Source organism: Prunus mume, linkage group LG1 (genome assembly GCF_029339155.1).
Source record: "Prunus mume cultivar Tortuosa linkage group LG1, ASM2933915v1, whole genome shotgun sequence".
NCBI lineage: Eukaryota > Viridiplantae > Streptophyta > Magnoliopsida > Rosales > Rosaceae > Prunus > Prunus mume.
This window is the reverse complement of record NC_142698.1, coordinates 13634774-13654214: the sequence shown is the minus strand read 5'-3', so window position 1 is coordinate 13654214 and position 19441 is coordinate 13634774. Positions and strand designations below refer to the sequence as shown.

Below are 19441 nucleotides of genomic sequence, written 5' to 3'. Positions count from 1 at the left end.
TCACAACAGCACATAATCATGCGTGCCTGTCTCAGGACCACCATCACTACCATCTCTTTCATTGTATTCTAAACCCTAACTCACAGATACCTCATTAACAGAGCTATTCGGTATGATATTCAGAGAAATTGTCACACAAGAACGAGTCAGATTTCCAACCTTCAATTGCTTTTCATAATAAAAGATTGCAAAAGATCTACCACCACAACACATCAATGTCATAGCTAGGAAAGCCTATCCGTCTTATAATTCCATCATGATACTGACTCCCAAGGGGAGGAGCAAAGGTAAGAATAACAAATAAATAAGCAAAACTATTATACAAGCAAAACAATCACATGATACACCTCAAGCAGCAGCCAAATTCTCATATTGCCAGGGGTTGAACTCTATTGATTTGACGTCAATCGCTTCAACGCTGTCTGAGTTATCTACTGCAGCCCGATGTTCAGTGTATTTTCCATTGTAACGGTACACTTCCATGTCATCCCACGTTGTAGGACAGATTTCATCTGTTTTGTCAAACCATCTTGGAGTAAACTCCTGTCCCTTTGCCACTCGATTTTTCTTCTCATCTCTCTGTCTCTCCTCCAGACTGACAAAAAAGTAGGTAGACATATTTAAGATGTCAGTTTTTACCAATGATTTTCATATTTCAATTCAATCTCTTACTGTATTGTGTGTGTGTGTGTGTGTGTGTGTGTGTGAGAGAGAGAGAGAGAGAGAGAGAGAGACCTGCTCTTTTCAAAACCCGCTTTGGATAGGTCACCCTGCTCCAGTGCGTATCTATCAGGACGCAAGCGAGAGTCTGATGCCAATAACTTCTTAGGAGCAGTGTCAAAGCTATTTATCTTATGCGCAAAATGTGTGTACTGGAATTTATCATTTTCTGGAACATCAGCAACTCTCCACACCTGTAATGAAACAATGAATAATTTCCTATGAGTTTACTGAAAAGAACAAACAAAGAAAAAAGTTTGTTTGCTAGGTCACCATAAATGGACAAAAAAAAATGTTCTCAACTAGTACGCTAGTCCTCTGATATGACAAATAGGAAGGAACAAAATAAAATAGTTACCAATCTTCTCAATCTTTGGAGAGATAAATAACATGGCATCACGATCATGAGAATGCACTCAATACAAAATTCAAAACTGGCCATGAAAACAATAGGAGTGCCTATGAACTATAAAGATTAGTTGGTTTCTACAACTTCATACACCAACTGGACACCAGATATGTAAAGGACAAATATAGCTATCAATGACCTCAGGTCTGAACCTGCAATTCCACTTTGCACGAACCATACAGAAGTCCACTCCAGGTTTTCCTAAATAAGATTCTACAAGTTACAAGATGTAGCTGGTAAAACCTAACCTCTTTCAGTTCAGTGCCAGGAAGTGGTTCCCCTTCTGAGTCACAGGGTTGATAACTCATTGACTCGTTCCATTTTCCAGTCATCAATATTTTAGGTTCCTCGGCAGAATTATAAACATACCCATCTACTTCATAGCGACCAGATCTGCAAGCACAATATTTTATCAGATCAAGAGTGAAATCAACATAGAGCATACACTAGGATAACTAAAGATTAAAAAGCCTTGAACCCAAACCAAGTCATTATCCCAAAAGACTGGAGTTGACTACATATATCTCTTTCCACATTAGTTTTGACCCTCAATTTGGGGTTTTTCCCCTGGCCAGTCAGTCTGGTCTAAAATCTTGGTGTTATCAATTTTTGTTTCGGATCACTGCATCCCAGGAGTATATTGGGCCCAATCAGGAGTAGGTAACTAATAAAACAACAAGAAGGTAGGTTCACAATGTTACAGTTATTTTTTGTTTTAATAGAACCCTAGAAGATAGTTTTACACCTGAAACTTCGATTGTATGACCAAAATACCTTCCCACAAGATGTTACTCAATAAGCAGTCATGTGATGCAAACAATGCTACAAGTGACGAGCAGTGAACACTACAATAGAAAGGTAGTCATACCCAAACCAGCCGCATGGTTGAAAATATAGCACAACTTTGTCCCCCGTGGTCAAATTGGTCAGAACCATATCTCCCGGTGAATCAACCCATGTTCGTCCAAAAATTAAGTTGTTAACTTTTGTTGGAGGGGGTGCCAAATCAAGGACTACGCCATCTTTTTTGAGGGTCAAACGCGTTCTGCATAAAAAAACAATTAAAGGTTACACAAGTTATTACTAAAGAGTACTATGCAATTTCATCTCTTGCTTAAACATAAATCATTAGATGAGGAAAATGTTTTCATTTTCAAATCTCATGATAAAACGTTACCATTACAATTTCAAAGGAGTTAAGAAGATACAAAATCACTTAGTAACAAAATTATAGCCACAGAGAAAGATCAAATAATGTTACCTTCCGACTGGATAGATATCAATTGAGTTCCCTAGAAATTTGGTTTTCACCTTCGAAGTTATGTCGTAAATGAAATGCTCATTTTCAGCATGACCAGCACTCATAGGAGGGTGATGACTGACCTGGAAGGAATACAAGAACATAAATTCATTTAAAAATGATAATGATAAGCATCAACAACTTGAGATTCATGCAAATAAATAAAAAGTGCTTTTATTTTCATCCCAAAGCACCATAAATTATAACTAAACAGATAATTGCTAGTTTTGGTGTTAGTACTTACCTGTTCTGATATAAACGTAATGCCACCATGGTTAACCATCTCATAAGTCTCACCAAGTATTGGATTGAATGGCTTCCAGGTTCGTTGAAAGGCAAAGTAAACAGATATAAAAAATGAGGCTGCAACCAGCAACTGTAAGTTAGTCATCATACAGTGCATGCAAAAACAGAAAAGGAGAGGGAAATGAAGTGGAAACAGCAATGCCTATACAGAGCAGAGATGCAGAAAATACTTACAAGCATACACCAATCTCATGTATGGATCCTCACATTCATCTGCCAGATCTAACAGATGGGAGTATTCCATCAGCTGTAACATAATGGGGCAATTGTAAGATTCACTGAGGAGAACAGGATCGGATTGAACAAAGCTTCTTATAATGCCATTCAATTACAAATAACACAAACCTCTGCCATTTTCTGTAGCATAGTCATTGGCTCAAAAATAAGCACAGGAAGGGTCACCAATGATGTGACGTCAGAGCCTATATACTTCTGCATCACCTTCCAGTAACCATCCCGATCCTAAAAAAGAAAGAGGAAGAACTTCTGAATTGAGTATGCATGAAAGCATTAGAAAGTTTTGAAAAGAAAAAAAAAGTAGTTTTTATCAATACAAAAATAGATTGTCTTATTATCCCTATAGGAAAAGCATCAGTTTCTGCTTATAAGATCAACACAAGGCATGCACAGAAGCTGCCATACAAGGAATTAAGGAAGAAAAGGTTTCATTTTAGTCAACTAAGAATGAACTGATCCAGCTTGTCCAAAGAAAAATTAGAAATGACATGATGCCTGATTCTAGGTGTGCACCATATGGTACTCTATGATGCCTGCCTTCAAAGGCCATTAGACACGAGCTAATATAAGGGCTGATCACCATGCGAGAAATGCAATCTTGACATATGTTTTGCAACCCTAACAACTATATTGGGAACAAAACCAATATGGAAACGTTTTCTCCATTGTCATATAGGGGAGTTGGGTATTTCCATGGCAGAAAAGTAGTGTACCTCCTGCTTCCACCTTCCTTTCCTTGCTTCGTCTTCGAGATCTTCTGAGCTTCCATCTGGGTTGATAACCTCCAGCCCCTCATAACCCACTATGCTGTACAGTGAAAATACCAAGAATTGTCACAATCGGATTTTTCAAAACATAGAAAACTAGCTTCTCAGCATGCAGACATTAGATTCAGAACTTGGCAGTACTACTAAGTAATCAAACACCAAGTAAATGCCACAACCATCAAAAAACCACTTAAATTAATCCACATCAACAGAAATTCCAAATTAGTAAGCGATTCATTTCAAACCCAATAGAACATAGAAGCCAGATTCAAAGCTTTTATAGTAACAGCTAGCACCAGCAGTGCTTCAATTGACACCAAGAGCAAGAGAATTGAACAGACACAAATCAAAATCCGATCTCCATGAAACCAAAAACTGTAAACGAATTACAGAACCAGCTCGAAAGATGAAATTAAAGAAGGATTTGACTGATACCCGTTGACGGATTTGGTCATGGCGCTGCCAAGATTGGTCAAAGTGGAAGCCATCGAGGCGAAGAAACCTCCACTCTGCTTCGGATCCTTGGGAGCCATCTCCGATGTAAGCTAACCCTAGTTTCTGATTTTGCTCGCACAGCAGCTTCTGAAGAACAATAACAAAGCGAGCGATCGAGCAAGAGAGAGAGACAGAGAGAGGGAGAGAGAAAGAGGCAGAGAGGTTAATTTAGAGAGAGACTTGAAGAGGGTGAGGTGGAAAATTTGGATTTAAATGTTTATTTAAATAAGACCAAAGCGATTAACAGCGAAGATTAGCAACGAGTCGTTGGCGCTACTTCTGTTTGAAGTCAACAACGGAAGGATATTTTCTCTTTGTTTTAAAAAAAAAAATTATGTTTTGAATTATTTTGAATGTTGTGGAGGAAACGCGTTTGGGAGAGAGAGTGGGGACTGAGAAAAATCCATAAAGGCGGCGAAGGCAGGCATCGAATCCGACGCCGGCAATACAAGCAAAAAGCAAAGAGACGCAAATGCGTTTCTTGGACCCGTAACGCGTTTGAGAAGAATCGCTAGAATCGCTGGCCTAGTTGTCCATTATTATCACGGTAACGTGTTATTTGGCCACGTGGGGGCCACTCCCATTTGTTCTTCATTTTTTTTAAAAACTTGGCGAAAAAGAGAGTTTTGATCATCATCAGATTCATCATCACTAAAAACTATTTTTTTTAAACTTTGTGATCTGCCAATTTGATTTCTTAACCACATGGTTAATGTCAATTTGCCTCATTAAATTTTTTAAAAATTTGGAATTTATTCCTTGATGTTGTTGTTCAATAATGTTACATACTGCGCACCTATGACACTTTATAAAGAAATTTATTTTATTTATAATTCAAGTTCACACTTGAAACTTTCCTCTAAAATCTAATTTATAAAGAAAATGCACTAAAGAACTCATATACCATCCCGGATTCCCGTCATACGCTATTCTTCTGATATGTGATGTTGGGTTCTAACAGCTTGTTATGTAGTACAAAGCCACCTATGTTTTCACATGTCAATATTCCATTTGAATCAAAAGGCTTAAGCTTTAAGAAAGAAAGAAAGAACGTATCCAAAAAAAAACATAATTGTACTATCTCACACCTATAAGAAAACACTAGGTATGAGGGTTATAAACTTATATACAGATAGGAAATTTCGTCTCCACAAGTATGCATTGTATGTTTTTTCTCGTACGATTTTTCTTGATTGTGTGCTTTCTACTTTTGCTACTGTACAACTTGGATGATCAAGTTTTATTTGATCTCATCGGCATCGGGCTGGGCTGGAGAGTTGGATTAAATTTGGGCTGGGAAAACAAAAAATTGGGCCAGGCTTCAAATTGATTAATATTGAATGTTAGCCCAATGTTAGCCCACTTAGTATAATTTTGGGTCAAACTGAAACACTGACATCATCTGACACCTATAATATTTGTTAGGGTTGGTTTGGTTTGGTGGCTCATCTAAAACACACACTTCCTTCTGCTCAAAACTCAAACCTCAAATTGAAGCAATACATGTGTCATGTATGTCCTCTTCTTCCCTATTGCTTTTAATTGTATTTTCTCCAAATGGTTGGTGAGCAGCAAATGACCGATTGAGACATTTAGTATATTTAGTAACTCTGCAATTGAATCATTATGCTATTAAATTAGTAAAATATCAAGTAATAATTAGCGGTGGATTTAATTGACATGTATGAAGAATCTGCTTGAAATAAATAAAGAGGTGTATTGTTATTTTAATTTACATGTTTGTAGCAGCACGATTGGGTTCTTCACATGCCTGCATACTTTATAATTACGTTGTGGCATCAAGCAATTGTGGTTTGTCAATTAATTAAATTCAAAAAATTAATAACCAAATCCTAGTTGAATTTTATTTTTCCATTTACATGTTTAATATTGAATACTCTAATGAAAAGTTCTTAATGTTAGTTGAGTTCAATGTCAGTTTTTTGAATATCCATGCATGTGCAGGTTACGTGACAGAACAAATGAATGGATATATATAAAAAAAATCAATAAGTCTTAGTATCGAAACCCCAACTCTAAGGTTTTGATCCTGGGTGCCATGGAGGAGGGGGGGGCCATGGAGGAGAGGAAGTCACCATCATTATGGTGGGAACTCATTTGCGGCAAAAGAACAGTCACACATAGAGATAAGATTTTTTTTATCCTAAAAAATGTTTGATTATAAGGATTTTCTATCTAATCAATCATAAAGTAGAGAGGGGAAAAAAAAAACTCAATTTTCTAATCACCGTCTGTCACGCTTTCACACTAGATACAGCAAAAGTAAAGAATCGTATTAAAATCAAGCTCTCCATATACAACGCATATGATTAAATATTCAATCATTACTCTTTTGCATGGAATTATTCAATCACTTTGACCTGGACAGCTGCAACATACGACAACGAAATGAAAGTAAGAAGAAGGCTATGTTTGCTTTTGATCAAAATGCCATATATATATATATTTCCAGAAATCAAAATGCAATTTGCTCATTCACAAATGTTTAATCTGTTCTAATTTTATTTCAACTAGTCTTTTCAAAAGCGCAAACGTGCTTTTGCATTTGTAAGAGGCTTTTTTTAAGAACAAATTAAATTTATTTTAAAGATAATAGGTAGTTGTGTTTTATAAAAATATAATCTATTATCTGATTTTTTTTAGGGAGACTTTGAAAAAAGCAAAATTTAGGGAGACTTTGAAAAAAAGTAAAGAAGATAGAATTTTTTTAAAAGCCAAAATGGACAAAATTGCCCTAATTTATTTTTGATTTCTAAGGAATTTTTTACATTTGATATCTTTGATTTGAAAGTTGAGAAGTTTTCTTGTATTTTTTGAAAAAGTTTTGGTTTTTTTCAAAAGTGAAATTTTTTTATGGCTAAAATCTAAATTTATTTATTTTTAATATGAAAAAGTATGAATTTATCATATTATTATTATTTAATTATTAATATTTATATTAACAAATAATATTTTCTGATATTTTGAATGTTTAATCACTCTTTGCATTTTATGTATATATATATATTTTAATTTTTCCATTTTTGTAACGCGACGTCACAGGTCCAAACGAACAGTGCCTTAAAGCTAAAGAATTAGGTAGGCGCCACGTTTGTGTCGGCCAAATGAAGCAGGGCAGTTCAATTCAGGCCAACAGCTTCTCAACTGATGAAAGTTGACTAAAGGCAGCCTCATTTCCTGACTTTGTACTCCTAAAGCTCTCACCTTTTTCATCGTCTCCTTCTTTACATTCATATCCTCTGCATCAAAAACCTTCATCAATTTTAGCTTTCAACCTAATTCTTTGATTCTTTGCCCACTTCAATGGCGGCAGAGCCTGCATCTTCAGGACCCCAAATGAGAGTGAACTCCAGGCGGAGCTACAACGTGGTGCACCCAGTGGACGTAGAGACACCTCCACTACCTTCTCCAGCTCCAGCTTCGTCTCCTGATGTGTATCGAGAGGTCAAGCATTTCAAGAAATGGGTTGTTTGGCTGATACCTGTTTTTGTTGTTGCCAATGTTATTATGTTCATCATCACCATGTATGTCAACAACTGCCCCAAGAACTCGATCAATTGCATTGCCACCTTCTTGGGTAGATTCTCCTTTCAGCCTTTTAAGGAGAACCCTCTTCTTGGACCATCATCTTCCACGTGAGTTCTTAGTTTTTGATGATCCTGTTGGTTTTCAGATTTTCAATTGGTTCTGTAAATTTTGATCACAAATGCTGCAGCTGACCCTTTAGCTGGTTTTGTGTGTTTTTTTATATAAATAAATTGGTGATTTAATGGGTTTTATGAGTTTATAATGGGGGAATGTTGATTGCTGCAGGCTACAGAAGATGGGGGCTTTAGATGTAAATAAGGTGGTTCACAGACACCAGGGGTGGCTTCTCATCACTTGCAATTGGTTACATGGTGGTGTTTTCCATTTATTGGCTAATATGTTGAGCCTTTTGGTTATTGGGTATCGGCTAGAGCAAGAATTTGGCTTCGGTATGTATTTTGAAAATCAGTTTTCTATCTAATTGTTGTGATGAAATTTTGTCTGCAAATTCAGAGAACTTTCTGATGATTAAAAGCATTGTCATCATTCAAAGGCAAATGGTTCTTCTTTCACAAGGAAACTTTGGGTATATCAGACAAGTTAGGCTTTTTCATTGTGATTGAGCCAAATCTATTTGATGATATAGCTCTTCTTATTTCCGTGTTCATGTCAGTATACAAAACTTTAGCTCATCCCCTTTGTCCAATTCTTGTGTGTTTCTCTTGCAGTCCGGATCGGGTTGATATATGTCATCTCTGGACTTGGTGGGAGTTTGTTGTCATCGCTTTTCATTCAAACAAACATCTCTGTTGGTGCTTCTGGTGCTCTTTTTGGATTGCTGGGAGCCATGCTTTCTGAACTTATCACTAATTGGACAATATATGCTAGTAAGGTAATTGTCAAACTGCTTGTTAAAGGAGCTTCATCATACTTCAAAAACTTAGATCGGTCACATTCAGGATCCAATATCTAATTCCTTATTATTGTTCAGTTTGGAGCACTTTTCACCCTCCTGATCGTCATAGCAATCAATTTGGCAGTGGGAATTCTGCCACACGTTGACAACTTTGCTCACATTGGAGGATTTCTTTCGGGTTTTTTTCTCGGGTTTGTATTTCTTATCCGCCCCCAGTTCGGATGGGTTAACCAAAGATATGGTCCTACGGGATACGCATCATCTCAAGCTAAATCGAAGTTCAAGACCTATCAGTGCATTTTGTGGGTCCTTTCTGTGATCATTTTAATTGTTGGGTAAGTCAAGCCGTTTCATCTGAAGTTAAATCGAAGTTCAAGACATATCAGTACTTGTAAAAGTACATACGAAAACAAATCTGCTTACAAAGAGTATATAACATGCTGACCTTTTTCATTAAACATAATTTGCTCCTCAGATGAACTAGCTCAACAATGACATATCACACTCTTCTACCCAATTTAAGTTCTTTTTAGGCGATATAAAGCTCCTATAGAACATCAATTTTTTCTAACTTACCAGCTACAGCCCAAACTTTTGTTGTGCTTGTATTGAAAATGAGTTCTTACATGTCCATCTACATTGTTGAAACCTAGGTTGTAGGTGCTCAACCTAATCGTGAAACAATGTTTTATCTACTTCAAATATCAGATTCGATGTAGAGATTTCCATTCATGGCAGAAGCTCTTTCTTAGTTTCTTCTACCTAGGAATGAACCCTAAAGCAACCAAAAGTAACAAAGAAACTTGGTCAATGTTGAAGATGCCTACACAGAGAGATATAGAAACTTTCCAAAATGTGGCTATTTCCCTAAAATTTATCTAGAAGTACTTATCTAGGACCCTAATTTTTATTCTTGTTTTTCCTCTTGGTTATATGTTCACCTTCTGTTAGTTCATGTTATAAATGGCGCAACCAGGGATGTCATGCAAACTTGAGTAAATTGGACTTAGGCCTGCCTGAGAAAGTTTCTGTTAACTTGGAAATTTATTAAATGAATAAACTGAATACTCTTTTGCTGATATGACAGGTTTACTGTTGGCCTGGTTATGCTTCTTCGGGGAGTTGATGCAAATAAACATTGCTCTTGGTGTCATTATTTGTCCTGTGTCCCTACTTCAAGATGGAGTTGCAAGACAGAGCCTGCATACTGCACGGTAACTAATTCCGAAAACTCCCTTCATTTCCCCCTTGCATACTATTTAGGATTTGCATTCAATTTTACAAGACAGATCACTCTTCTCATATTGCATCACTTTATGACTGGGTAAAAAGGCTTCATGTGCTGAATATATGATCACCTGAATCTTCATCTAACTAGTTGTTAAAATTTTTGGAAAGAATACATGACGGCAAGTTTCTGTGTGTCAAGGGGAACTGGTTTTATTAGCAAAGAGGCAATTGTACTCGTGATTAAGAACAGTATGTCTGATATTTTCTTGTGATAATCGCATGAATCAATCTGACTCTCCTGTGTGCCATGACCTCATTGCAGTCAAGCCAGACGGGCAATCAGCTCTTGTTAACATGCTCAAGCAATGGTAAGAACGGCACGTATACATTGGCAAATGCAAGCAGGTCTCAGATCCAGGGGCTGTGTTCTCAGCTTTGCAGTTGATTTTTTGCGGTAGAGATGAGGGGGCTTAGGGCGGCACGAGCTGCTTGCATGTATAAAGATACAATTTACGGATTTGTTTTGTTATGATACCCTTGTTATGCATGTATTCATTTCATTCTGTAATATTTGATTCTTGATCTTTACTATGAAATTTGATTGATTGCTCTGTTTTCTTTACAACATATAGATGTAGGAAGTACCAAGTGCATGTGAAAATATGTAGCCGTACGTGTAGACTCTCACACCGTGTGAAACTGCAGAGTTGCCAAAATATGTACGTGTTTCATCTCAGATTTTACCAGGCATACCATTTTTCTGAAGTTGCATCACTTTTTGACTGGGAAAAAAGGCTTGATGAGATGACATAAGTTAATTAATAATTTTGGAAAAAAATAATTAAGACGACCATGATCCAACTGCATCAATATCATCATTATTTGTGTGTGTCATGGTAAGTCATTGCAAATTTGCAGTCAAACAGATAGATAAACCAGCATGGAATGTAACATGCTCTAGCAATTATAATTTCATAATATATCAACTATGTCGTTCATTCATATTATAAGATTTGAATTAATAACACCACATATCAGTGTAACTTGCTTGCTCGACTTTTAGTTGATTATATACCAACCTAAAAGTTAACACAAAAATCAACTACAACATTGAGATAAAAACACATTTTCACCAGTAAAAATCCTCCAAAAAAAATATGATTTGCTTGTTTAATTTGAGTTCATGACTTTTTCTATTAAATTAATGACAAAAAATAAATAAAAATTTCGTTACATATTGTGTGCGACAAAAAAGAAAAGGGCGGGTGTTAGAAAACAAGCTTTCGCAGTCACAGGATAGCCATTATCAACAAACAAGCAGAGTAACAAACACTCTCCCTCCCATTCCCCTAAACCTTTCATTTCGTTCGCCGGACGGTGATGGCGGTTCGAGCCGTCAGCAGCTGTTCAATCTTTCGCTCCGCTTCCGCTTCCTCTTCGTCCCCTACTCTCTTCGCCTTCCGCTGCTCCCCATGCCACTTCAGTCGCCGCTTCTCCCAATTTAGCATTCGCTTCCCGATATTTCGATCCGATAAGTTAGTTCCTGGCCATGGCGGCCTTCAAAGCAGCTCCGTTCACAGCCTCGTCGACAGCATCATGGAAGAGCTCGGTGCCTTGCGCCGACGGAGACGAGTTCGCGCTGCCGCCAAGTAGCTTCCCTCTCTCTCCCCCTCTCAGAATCACATTTCTTCGGAATTTTTTTTTAATCATCCTTAATTACGAATTTAGAGACTTAAAGTAATGTAATTTATGCGCTGTTTGCTTGCTGAGAAAGAAGAAAGGCATATATATAATGCAAGTATAATGAGATTATTTAGTAAATGTTTTGCAGGGTGGAGCTGACAAGCAGTGGAGGGATTGTAGAAGATAAGCTTGTGAACCGAACGCTGCAGCAAGGGTTGCTGCTCGAGTTCAAGAAGGATTCAGAGAGAGTATTGCTTGCTGTTGCCCAGAGACCCGATGGCAAGAAGAATTGGATGGTTTCTGATCAGGTTCTACTAGAAAAACAACTAATGCGGCTTATTAATAGGTTGCTAGGTGTTGAAAGCTCACTGTGAAACTTTTTTAAACTTAAATAATAATAAAAACTATGCACGGGATGTTATTGTTTCCTGCTAGTCTAACATTTGTATTTTTATGGTGGTTGTTCTTATGCTATGTCAGAATGGTGTTACATCATCCATTAAACCACAACAAATCACATATATTGTTCCTGGTGTTGAAAATTTCGACCACGCGGAGATTTCAAAGTTTGTTCAGAGAGCTCAGGAGAACTCGGTTGGTTCTTGCCCAAAAATAGTCGCAGATATGAATTTTCTTTTTCTATTCTGGTGGTTTGTGTTTTTTGGTAAATAATATTTTTTTAATCTGGTGCAGGACTCAGCACTTCTAGAATTTGCTTGGGTTGAACTCCTCGAAAAGAATAAGCGTGTGACGCCAGAAGAATTAGCTGAGGTACTATACTTTTCAAGTTAAATATATATGTATGGCTGTTCCTTCAATGATCCTAGCTCATTCCACAGATGATCTTTGGTAGTGTGGAGCCTCTTGAATGCTACTGTGCTCATGTGATGCTTGCAGAAGATGAAGTATACTTCACTGTGCTAGAGACAAAAGGTTCTCACTCTATATATGGACCTCGACCTGCTGTGCAGGTACAGCATGCTTTGGTTTAACATCTTCTCTTCTTACAGTTGGCTCGCCTTGTTTGAAATTGCTTATCTTTATGGCTCCTAATGTGGAGATGTGTTTCAAGAAAGGATATTATGTTTGAAGGAAGAGTGATTCTCCTCAGATGATGTTAATTCCACTCTATATTGATAGTTTTGTATTAGATGGTGAAGAAAACTTATAACAATTGAAATTTTTGTAGTCTGTTGGTATGTTGATGTTGATTGGCATAAGATGGTTTGGGCCGTATGTTGGCAGATACCAATAGGAATTACCACTCTAAATTAAAAATCTTTTGTTTTACTGTTTAGGCATCTTCACATATATATACATACATATATATATATATATATATATTTATATAAGAAAAAGAAAGAAAATATATTCTTGACATGTATTAGAAGTTAATGCAAGTTTGATTAATAAGTTGAGTAATCCATGATAGCATTCATCTTGATTGCCTTCTTGCTTTTCCAATAATTTTGACGTGAATTTTTGTTTTTTTGTTTTTTGAGAAACTAGGTTGAGGAACTTCTCCGTAGGAAGCTCGCAAAGGAGGCAGCTGAGAAAGAACTGCAGGAGTTTGTACAATTACTGAAATCTGCTAAGGCAATGCCTTTAGATGCTAAACCTCCCAAATCTTCTTGGATGGTTGAAGAGAAAATCAGACAGAAAATTAAGTCTCTTGAATCGTATGCTATTGATGCCTGCACAAATGATGACCAAAGGAAAACGGCTGGAATGGTAACTAAGTCTGACTTAAATGATAGTGTTTAAGCTTACTGTGATAATTGGTACTTCTAAGCTCTGAAAATGTATGGCTCATCATAAGAGAAGATCTTGTTGATGGTGTTATGCCCTATTTCTCTTTGTGTGATACATCATATTCATACATGCATATCAGCTTTGTTCCTAATTTGTTTATCCTTTTGTACATACCTTCTTGTCAGATCCTAAGGGCAATGGGGATGGTGAAAACAGCATCATCAGCTCTAAATCTCCTCATAAATATTGGGTTTTTTCCTGTACATGTGAATCTTGACCTGTTGAAGTTCAATACCCGTACTGATCACTCAGATGAAGTTATATCAGCTGCAGAAAGTCTTCTGTCAGATTCATATGATCCAGATGAGGTTAGCCTGCTCTCTGTTATGAATATAGTTATACCCATGGGGCAAGATGTGATTCAGTATTAAGATTTCAGCTTGCATCCTTAATTTTATAGGAAAACCTTGTATTATTATTGTAATGAAACTTTTAATGGTTTTTATGAAAAATTACACAAACACACATCTATAAAAATGAAAGTATAAGGTTAGCCTGCTTCCTGTATTATAGTACATATAGGGCAAAATTTAGTTTAAAAACCTTACAAAAATTCTGCAAATGTTCTTGTTTTAGATTGAAAGGAAAGATCTCACTCACTTGAAGGTCTATGCTATTGATGTGGATGAGGCTGATGAGGTATGTTTTACTTTTACACATGCCTAGTGATGTTATCTTCTGCTGTCAAAACTGTAAATTTTTGCCGCATCAAAATTTGATAGATCTTCGTATGAAATTTTTAATTGTAACATGTTAGCTTGATGATGCTCTGAGTGCAACGAGGCTGCAAGATGGACGCATTAAAATATGGATTCATGTTGCAGATGCAACTAGGTTTGTTCAACCCGGGAGCATAGTAGACAGGTAGTTTGTGGAACACTACAAGCCTTATTGATACGTGTTTATGTTTCACTCGTTTCTGATAAATTCATGATGTATAGGGAAGCAATGAGAAGAGGAACTTCTGTTTTCTTGCCCACTGCCACTTATCCTATGTTCCCAGAGAAACTTGCCATGGAGGGAATGAGTTTGCAACAAGGAGAGAATTGCAATGCAGTTACAGTATCTGTTGTGCTGCATTCTGATGGCAGGTAAAACAATTTTTTTTCTTTATATGTTTGGTCCCCCTTTTGAGATCTCATCCGAATCGGTGCTGTTTTATAGTTTAATGGAGTTACACAGAGCTGTAACACCCTTTTTTAGGGCTTGTAGACCATTGCTTCCCTCCTAGATTTGTATATTATGAATTCAGAATTATCTTGGTTTTGAAGGTGGTGGGGTTAGATAGATTTTTGAATTAAAATGATTCCATATTATTCTACAGACTGAAATAATTAAATCATTCTAACTGAAGGAGGGGGCATCACAACAGACTTGTGGGAATTTCTTTGAAGCATTTTTGCTTTTGCTAACTTAAAGGTTAATTTTCTCCAAATAAGATAATTCTACAGACTATGATTCAAAGATTATATAATCATCTAGAACAAGTGGGGTGGATATTTCTTTAAAGCATTTTAGCTTTTGCTAACTCAAAGGTTAGTTTTCTCCTTTCCAACCAAATTTTACTAATGAACTCTATTTTACTCTCTGTGTGGTTCAATAGTATTGCAGAATATTCGGTGGTCAACTCAATCATTAGACCAACTTACATGTTGACGTATGAGAGCGCATCGGAGCTTCTTCATTTAAACCTGGAAGAAGAGACTGAACTGAAAATCCTGTCTGAGGCAGCAACTCTCCGTTCAATATGGCGTCGCCAACAGGTTGGAGTTAATTAATTAGACCAAAATTAATTCTGAAACGTTCTTGGTTGTATGATTCAGAGTTCCAGTAGCTTTCCTTGGTGCTCGTGATCCTGTTAGTCGACAATTATTTTCATGGTTGTACTGTCCATAACCTGGACCCTATGGATATTCTACTATTGATATGGATCCTGCTATGTGCAAAATCCTTAAGATCATGAAAGATAGAAAAAAATCCAAACCCTTGTCATAACAATTTCATTCATAAAACAAGCATGTATTTACTTTTTTAAATAGGAAATGTTGATCTAAGGTCTCCAAAAAAAGAGGGGGGGGTTAGGTTTGTAGGCATGATTAATCAGTAACCCTCCAAAATTCTTCTGTGACAATAACTGTATGCTCATTTTTCAGGGTGCAATTGACACAGCCACATTGGAAGCACGTATCAAAGTGGTTAATCCAGAGGATCCAGAGCCTATTATTAATCTGTATGTTGAAAACCAGGCAGACCCTGCAATGCGACTTGTTACTGAGATGATGATACTCTGTGGAGAAGTTGTGGCCACATTTGGTTCTGGCAATAACATTCCTTTACCCTACAGAGGACAGCCCCAATCCAACATCGACACATCTGCATTTGCACATCTTCCAGAAGGACCTGTTAGAAGCTCTGCTCTTGTTAAACTAATGCGTGCTGCTGAAATTGATTTCAGGAAACCTATACGCCATGGAATTTTAGGACTTCCGGGTTATGTTCAGTTTACATCTCCCATCCGTAGATATATGGATTTACTAGCTCACTATCAGGTGAGTTTCTTCCATGCAAGTATAGTTTTTAATAAACTACAATCTCAAATGTTGACCTTGTCCTTCTGCTGTCAACAAAATCATATAATGATCTTGATCTCTTGTCTGTGGTTTGCAAGCAGACAAAGCTATGTGCTTCATGAATGAAGGGTAATGAGTTAAGGTATCACTGCTATGTGGAGTCTTTTGTTCAAAAATGAAGAACGAGACTTTTTGAAAGAAAAAAAAAATAGAAAAACAGATGCGTTATCTAATCATATTTATGTCTATGTTGCCCGTGTGGAGTTTAATCTGGAGGGACAATTGGTGCTTCACCATATCTTATGAACAGCTTTATATAAATTAGGGTCTTGCTTAATTGAGCACATGGTTAATTGACTTTAATAGTTAAATCTTATGAATTCCAAAATACCAAGGTCAGAAAGTTAAGCTAAGCTGGCAGGCTTAGGTGCAATGACTTCTGCATGTTATATTACTACTAATACTTTGCTGAGAATTGTGTTTTAATGCGGTATTCAGCCAAATTGTTGAGCTAATGTTGCTAAGCGTTGATGAAGGTATCTGTTATGTAGGTTAAAGCATTTCTCATCGGGAAATCTCCTCCTTTCTCAGCTGGTCAGTTGGAAGGGATGGCATCTATAGTGAATATGAATGCTAGAGTAGCAAAGAAGCTCTTTAGCAGCAGTCTTCGGTATTGGATATTAGAATTTCTGAGAAGGCAGCCAAAAGAAAAAAGATATCGTGCATTGATTCTTAGATTCATTAAGGATCGGATTGCGGCCATATTGTTAGTTGAGGTAAACATGTAATTATGTCTGTTTAATTGTAAATGCTGCTAGTCATGTCATGCATTATTTGTAGCACAAAACTTTTAGGATTGTTAGACACAACTAAAACTGTAAAACTGTAGACACTGTCAACCACACTTGCTATTAATGAGATATTAAAATAAGCATCCCATATAGTCTATGCAGATCTATTGTGACCGTATATGGTACATGTCAATTGATGAGCCCGTCTTTTGATTCTCTACCAATTCTAAGATGTGTGGTAGCTATAGTAAGTCTGTAGCTGGATCTGTATTGTCATTTTCTTTTATGTTTTCCCTTCTCTCCTGCTCTTAATCCTTCTTTTATTTGGGATGAGTATGCCATTATTAAGCTTTATGGGTTGCGCCATTATTAAGCTTTATGGCCTGCACTTACGTTGATTATGTCAAACATGAATTTTTCAGGTGGGACTTCAATCTTCCGTGTGGGTATCTGTGGGAGCAGATGTTGGAGATGAAGTTCTAGTTCGGGTAGAAGAAGCTCATCCACGTGATGATGTGCTTTTCCTTAAAGAGATTGTCATTGAGAGATAAAGATAGATTCGTTTAACTGGATCTTGTCACTAAGAGACATTTTGTCGCTGGTATGACAATGATCTCTATGGGTAAGCAATGCTCTCTTGTTAAACCTACTGTATAATTATGCTTCTGTATAGGTGACTGGGCTCTTACCAACATTCCCCTAATGTGTGACAGAATATTTACCACCATGTCATATTGTCTGCAACCTTCGGGAACCCAAAAGCTACCCCTAAGCTCACAGAGTTGTAATTCAAATTAGATCAAATATCAGTGAGGAATTATTGTAAGCATTGTCACCTGCAGCAGTTGATGCCCGAGCTGTATTGCATGTCAAACCTTCTCCAGGAGAATTTCAAATACGAGGAATAGGAATTGCTTCAAGACCTTGGCCCCGGTTGTGGCCTTCACCCCACTTGTTTTTCTGTGGACTATTTGGCATCCAAGAAGTTCGTCTTTATTGCTCAATATGGTGCCATTTCAAGGTGGTTTGTGTATTTCCAATAGCAAATTTTGGTTAATTTTAGAAGTTAGCATTTGTATATCATGTGTTCAATCAGAAACTATCTAAATCAGGTAGCGAACCTCGTGACATATTAACATGGAAAATGATCAGTGAACAAGGGAATTTTCACTATGTGGAATATGAATCAGAAGTTTTGAAGATGAGCAGGGCAGACACAATTATGTAAATTTGAATAGATGAAATGCTGAGAAATTTTGATATATTTTCGGATCCTTGTAATATTGAATGCCGAAAAAGTGGTGCACTGTATTGTTTGTGGAATGGTGATGAATTGTCAATTTGCAAAATGCCATGATTTTGCTATCTATTTTTCTTTTCATTTTTTATATCAATTTTACTTGTCGTGGAAACAATAGCTGGTTAGTTTTACAGTCAGTCACGTGATAAGACAAAAGGAAATTTACCGTCTAACTGCGTACGGCAAGGGAGACATGCTCTTAAACTTCTGTGCTGCGCAATGTTCAGTCGAACACTGTATTACTTTATATTGGGAAATTGCAAAAAATGCATTGAATTTCCCATTATTTTCACGACTCACTCCACATGATCCTTGTTAATAGTTTGTCTGTGGGTTTCACATGTTTTAGAGGCTGCACTTGATCGGCACTGAAAGGTGCAAGATGGTGAAAAATTAATTGAACTAGGGGTTTTTTAGTTTTGTGCTCAACATGCCCAATTCATGCGGAGAGTTCGCTTGCAATAATACATTTTTCTTATTCTTGACAATGTGATATTCTAAACTATTCTAATGTACGTGGAAGGGAATTGAGCTTGAGTGCAAAATGATAAACACACTATCTTGACCAACTGATGTAACCCAGCAATGATATTTGGCATGAACTATTAGTGCACTAACATTAACACATGGTCCCAATGGCCGCCAAATATAAAACACTTCTTGTTGTAGTTGTGTTGTTCCCCGATTTTGTGAGGCTTTACCTTACCTGTTTTGACCCCTTTTGGGTATAATGAAGGGGTTATTAGATGGGTTGGTTGATGTGTCTTTCGTCCCCAAACTGGGGCATGATGAGTTAGCTAGCTAGCAAGTAGGGGTGGGCATCTCATCTGAATTATCCGCGTACCGATCATACTGTACTGGCGGTTTGATTTGGTTAAATAATTATTTTTAAATTTTAATTATTCTGATCCGAGCCGTACCGAGACATTTGATTTGGTTAAGAGAAACAATATTCCTAACCCGATGGAAACCCGTACCAATCCGATATTTATACTTATTCTATTATTTAAATACAAAACAAGAAATCAAAAATAAATACAATAAGTATTTTGTATCACTCCTTTATCACTGATGTATCACTTATTTATCATCATTCTATCACCGCTTTATCACCATTATATCACTTCTTTATAACCCAAGTACTGTAGCCTTTTTGGTTATATAGGAATTATGAATTTCCTATGTTTTCCAGTTTCGACATTTGTCCCGTTTTTTACCTGTAACTTTCCAACTGTTGATTCAAATTTTATGTTCTTTATATGGTTGGATAGAGCATGAAAAACTAAAGAACTCATCGTGGAACAAATGTCAAAATTATTTACATAAATTTAGAGAATTCAGTAAAAATAACATTCA

At 36.8% G+C, this 19441-nt stretch overlaps 3 protein-coding genes across 9 annotated transcripts; 2 read left to right on the top strand and 1 right to left on the bottom strand.

The window, feature by feature from the left end:
- Nucleotides 1-151: 151 nt before the first annotated feature.
- Nucleotides 152-4311, bottom strand: ORP3B (OSBP(oxysterol binding protein)-related protein 3B). The gene is made up of 10 exons (XM_008242596.3): nucleotides 4175-4311; nucleotides 3686-3779; nucleotides 3081-3197; nucleotides 2910-2982; nucleotides 2674-2792; nucleotides 2391-2512; nucleotides 1998-2174; nucleotides 1378-1522; nucleotides 736-914; nucleotides 152-595 (listed from the first exon to the last, which is right to left on the bottom strand). The coding sequence occupies exons 1-10, from the start codon at nucleotides 4270-4272 to the stop codon at nucleotides 349-351; spliced, it is 1371 nt and encodes a 456-aa protein (XP_008240818.1). The 5' UTR covers nucleotides 4273-4311; the 3' UTR covers nucleotides 152-348.
- Nucleotides 4312-7362: 3051 nt separating this feature from the next.
- LOC103339342 (RHOMBOID-like protein 1) lies at nucleotides 7363-10645 on the top strand. 2 transcript variants are annotated; one of them, XR_016126924.1, is made up of 7 exons: nucleotides 7363-7890; nucleotides 8069-8232; nucleotides 8512-8675; nucleotides 8775-9034; nucleotides 9787-9913; nucleotides 10252-10424; nucleotides 10562-10645. XR_016126924.1 is itself a non-coding variant. In XM_008242622.3 (6 exons), exons 1-6 carry the CDS (start codon nucleotides 7559-7561, stop codon nucleotides 10372-10374), a joined length of 1170 nt encoding a protein of 389 aa, XP_008240844.2. In that variant the 5' UTR covers nucleotides 7363-7558; the 3' UTR covers nucleotides 10375-10554. The 2 variants fall into 2 exon arrangements, 1 of the variants encoding a protein (XP_008240844.2); XM_008242622.3 differs by lacking the exon at nucleotides 10562-10645 and having other exon boundaries at nucleotides 10252-10554.
- Nucleotides 10283-18134, top strand: EMB2730 (Ribonuclease II/R family protein). Of its 6 annotated transcripts, none has more exons than XM_016796469.2 (16): nucleotides 10283-10424; nucleotides 10562-10648; nucleotides 11761-11920; nucleotides 12093-12206; nucleotides 12306-12383; nucleotides 12452-12583; nucleotides 13122-13343; nucleotides 13550-13732; nucleotides 14001-14063; nucleotides 14182-14288; nucleotides 14366-14515; nucleotides 15028-15187; nucleotides 15578-15973; nucleotides 16546-16770; nucleotides 17208-17407; nucleotides 17499-18134. In XM_016796469.2, the coding sequence occupies exons 1-15, from the start codon at nucleotides 10390-10392 to the stop codon at nucleotides 17334-17336; spliced, it is 2241 nt and encodes a 746-aa protein (XP_016651955.2). In that variant the 5' UTR covers nucleotides 10283-10389; the 3' UTR covers nucleotides 17337-17407; nucleotides 17499-18134. The 6 variants fall into 6 exon arrangements, with proteins under 6 accessions (XP_016651955.2, XP_088908228.1, XP_088908234.1 ...); XM_089052087.1 differs by lacking the exons at nucleotides 10283-10424; nucleotides 10562-10648 and adding an exon at nucleotides 11179-11578 and having other exon boundaries at nucleotides 17499-17806; nucleotides 17898-18134; XM_089052102.1 differs by lacking the exon at nucleotides 10283-10424 and having other exon boundaries at nucleotides 10570-10648; nucleotides 11747-11920.
- The last annotated feature ends 1307 nt before the right edge of the window (nucleotides 18135-19441 follow it).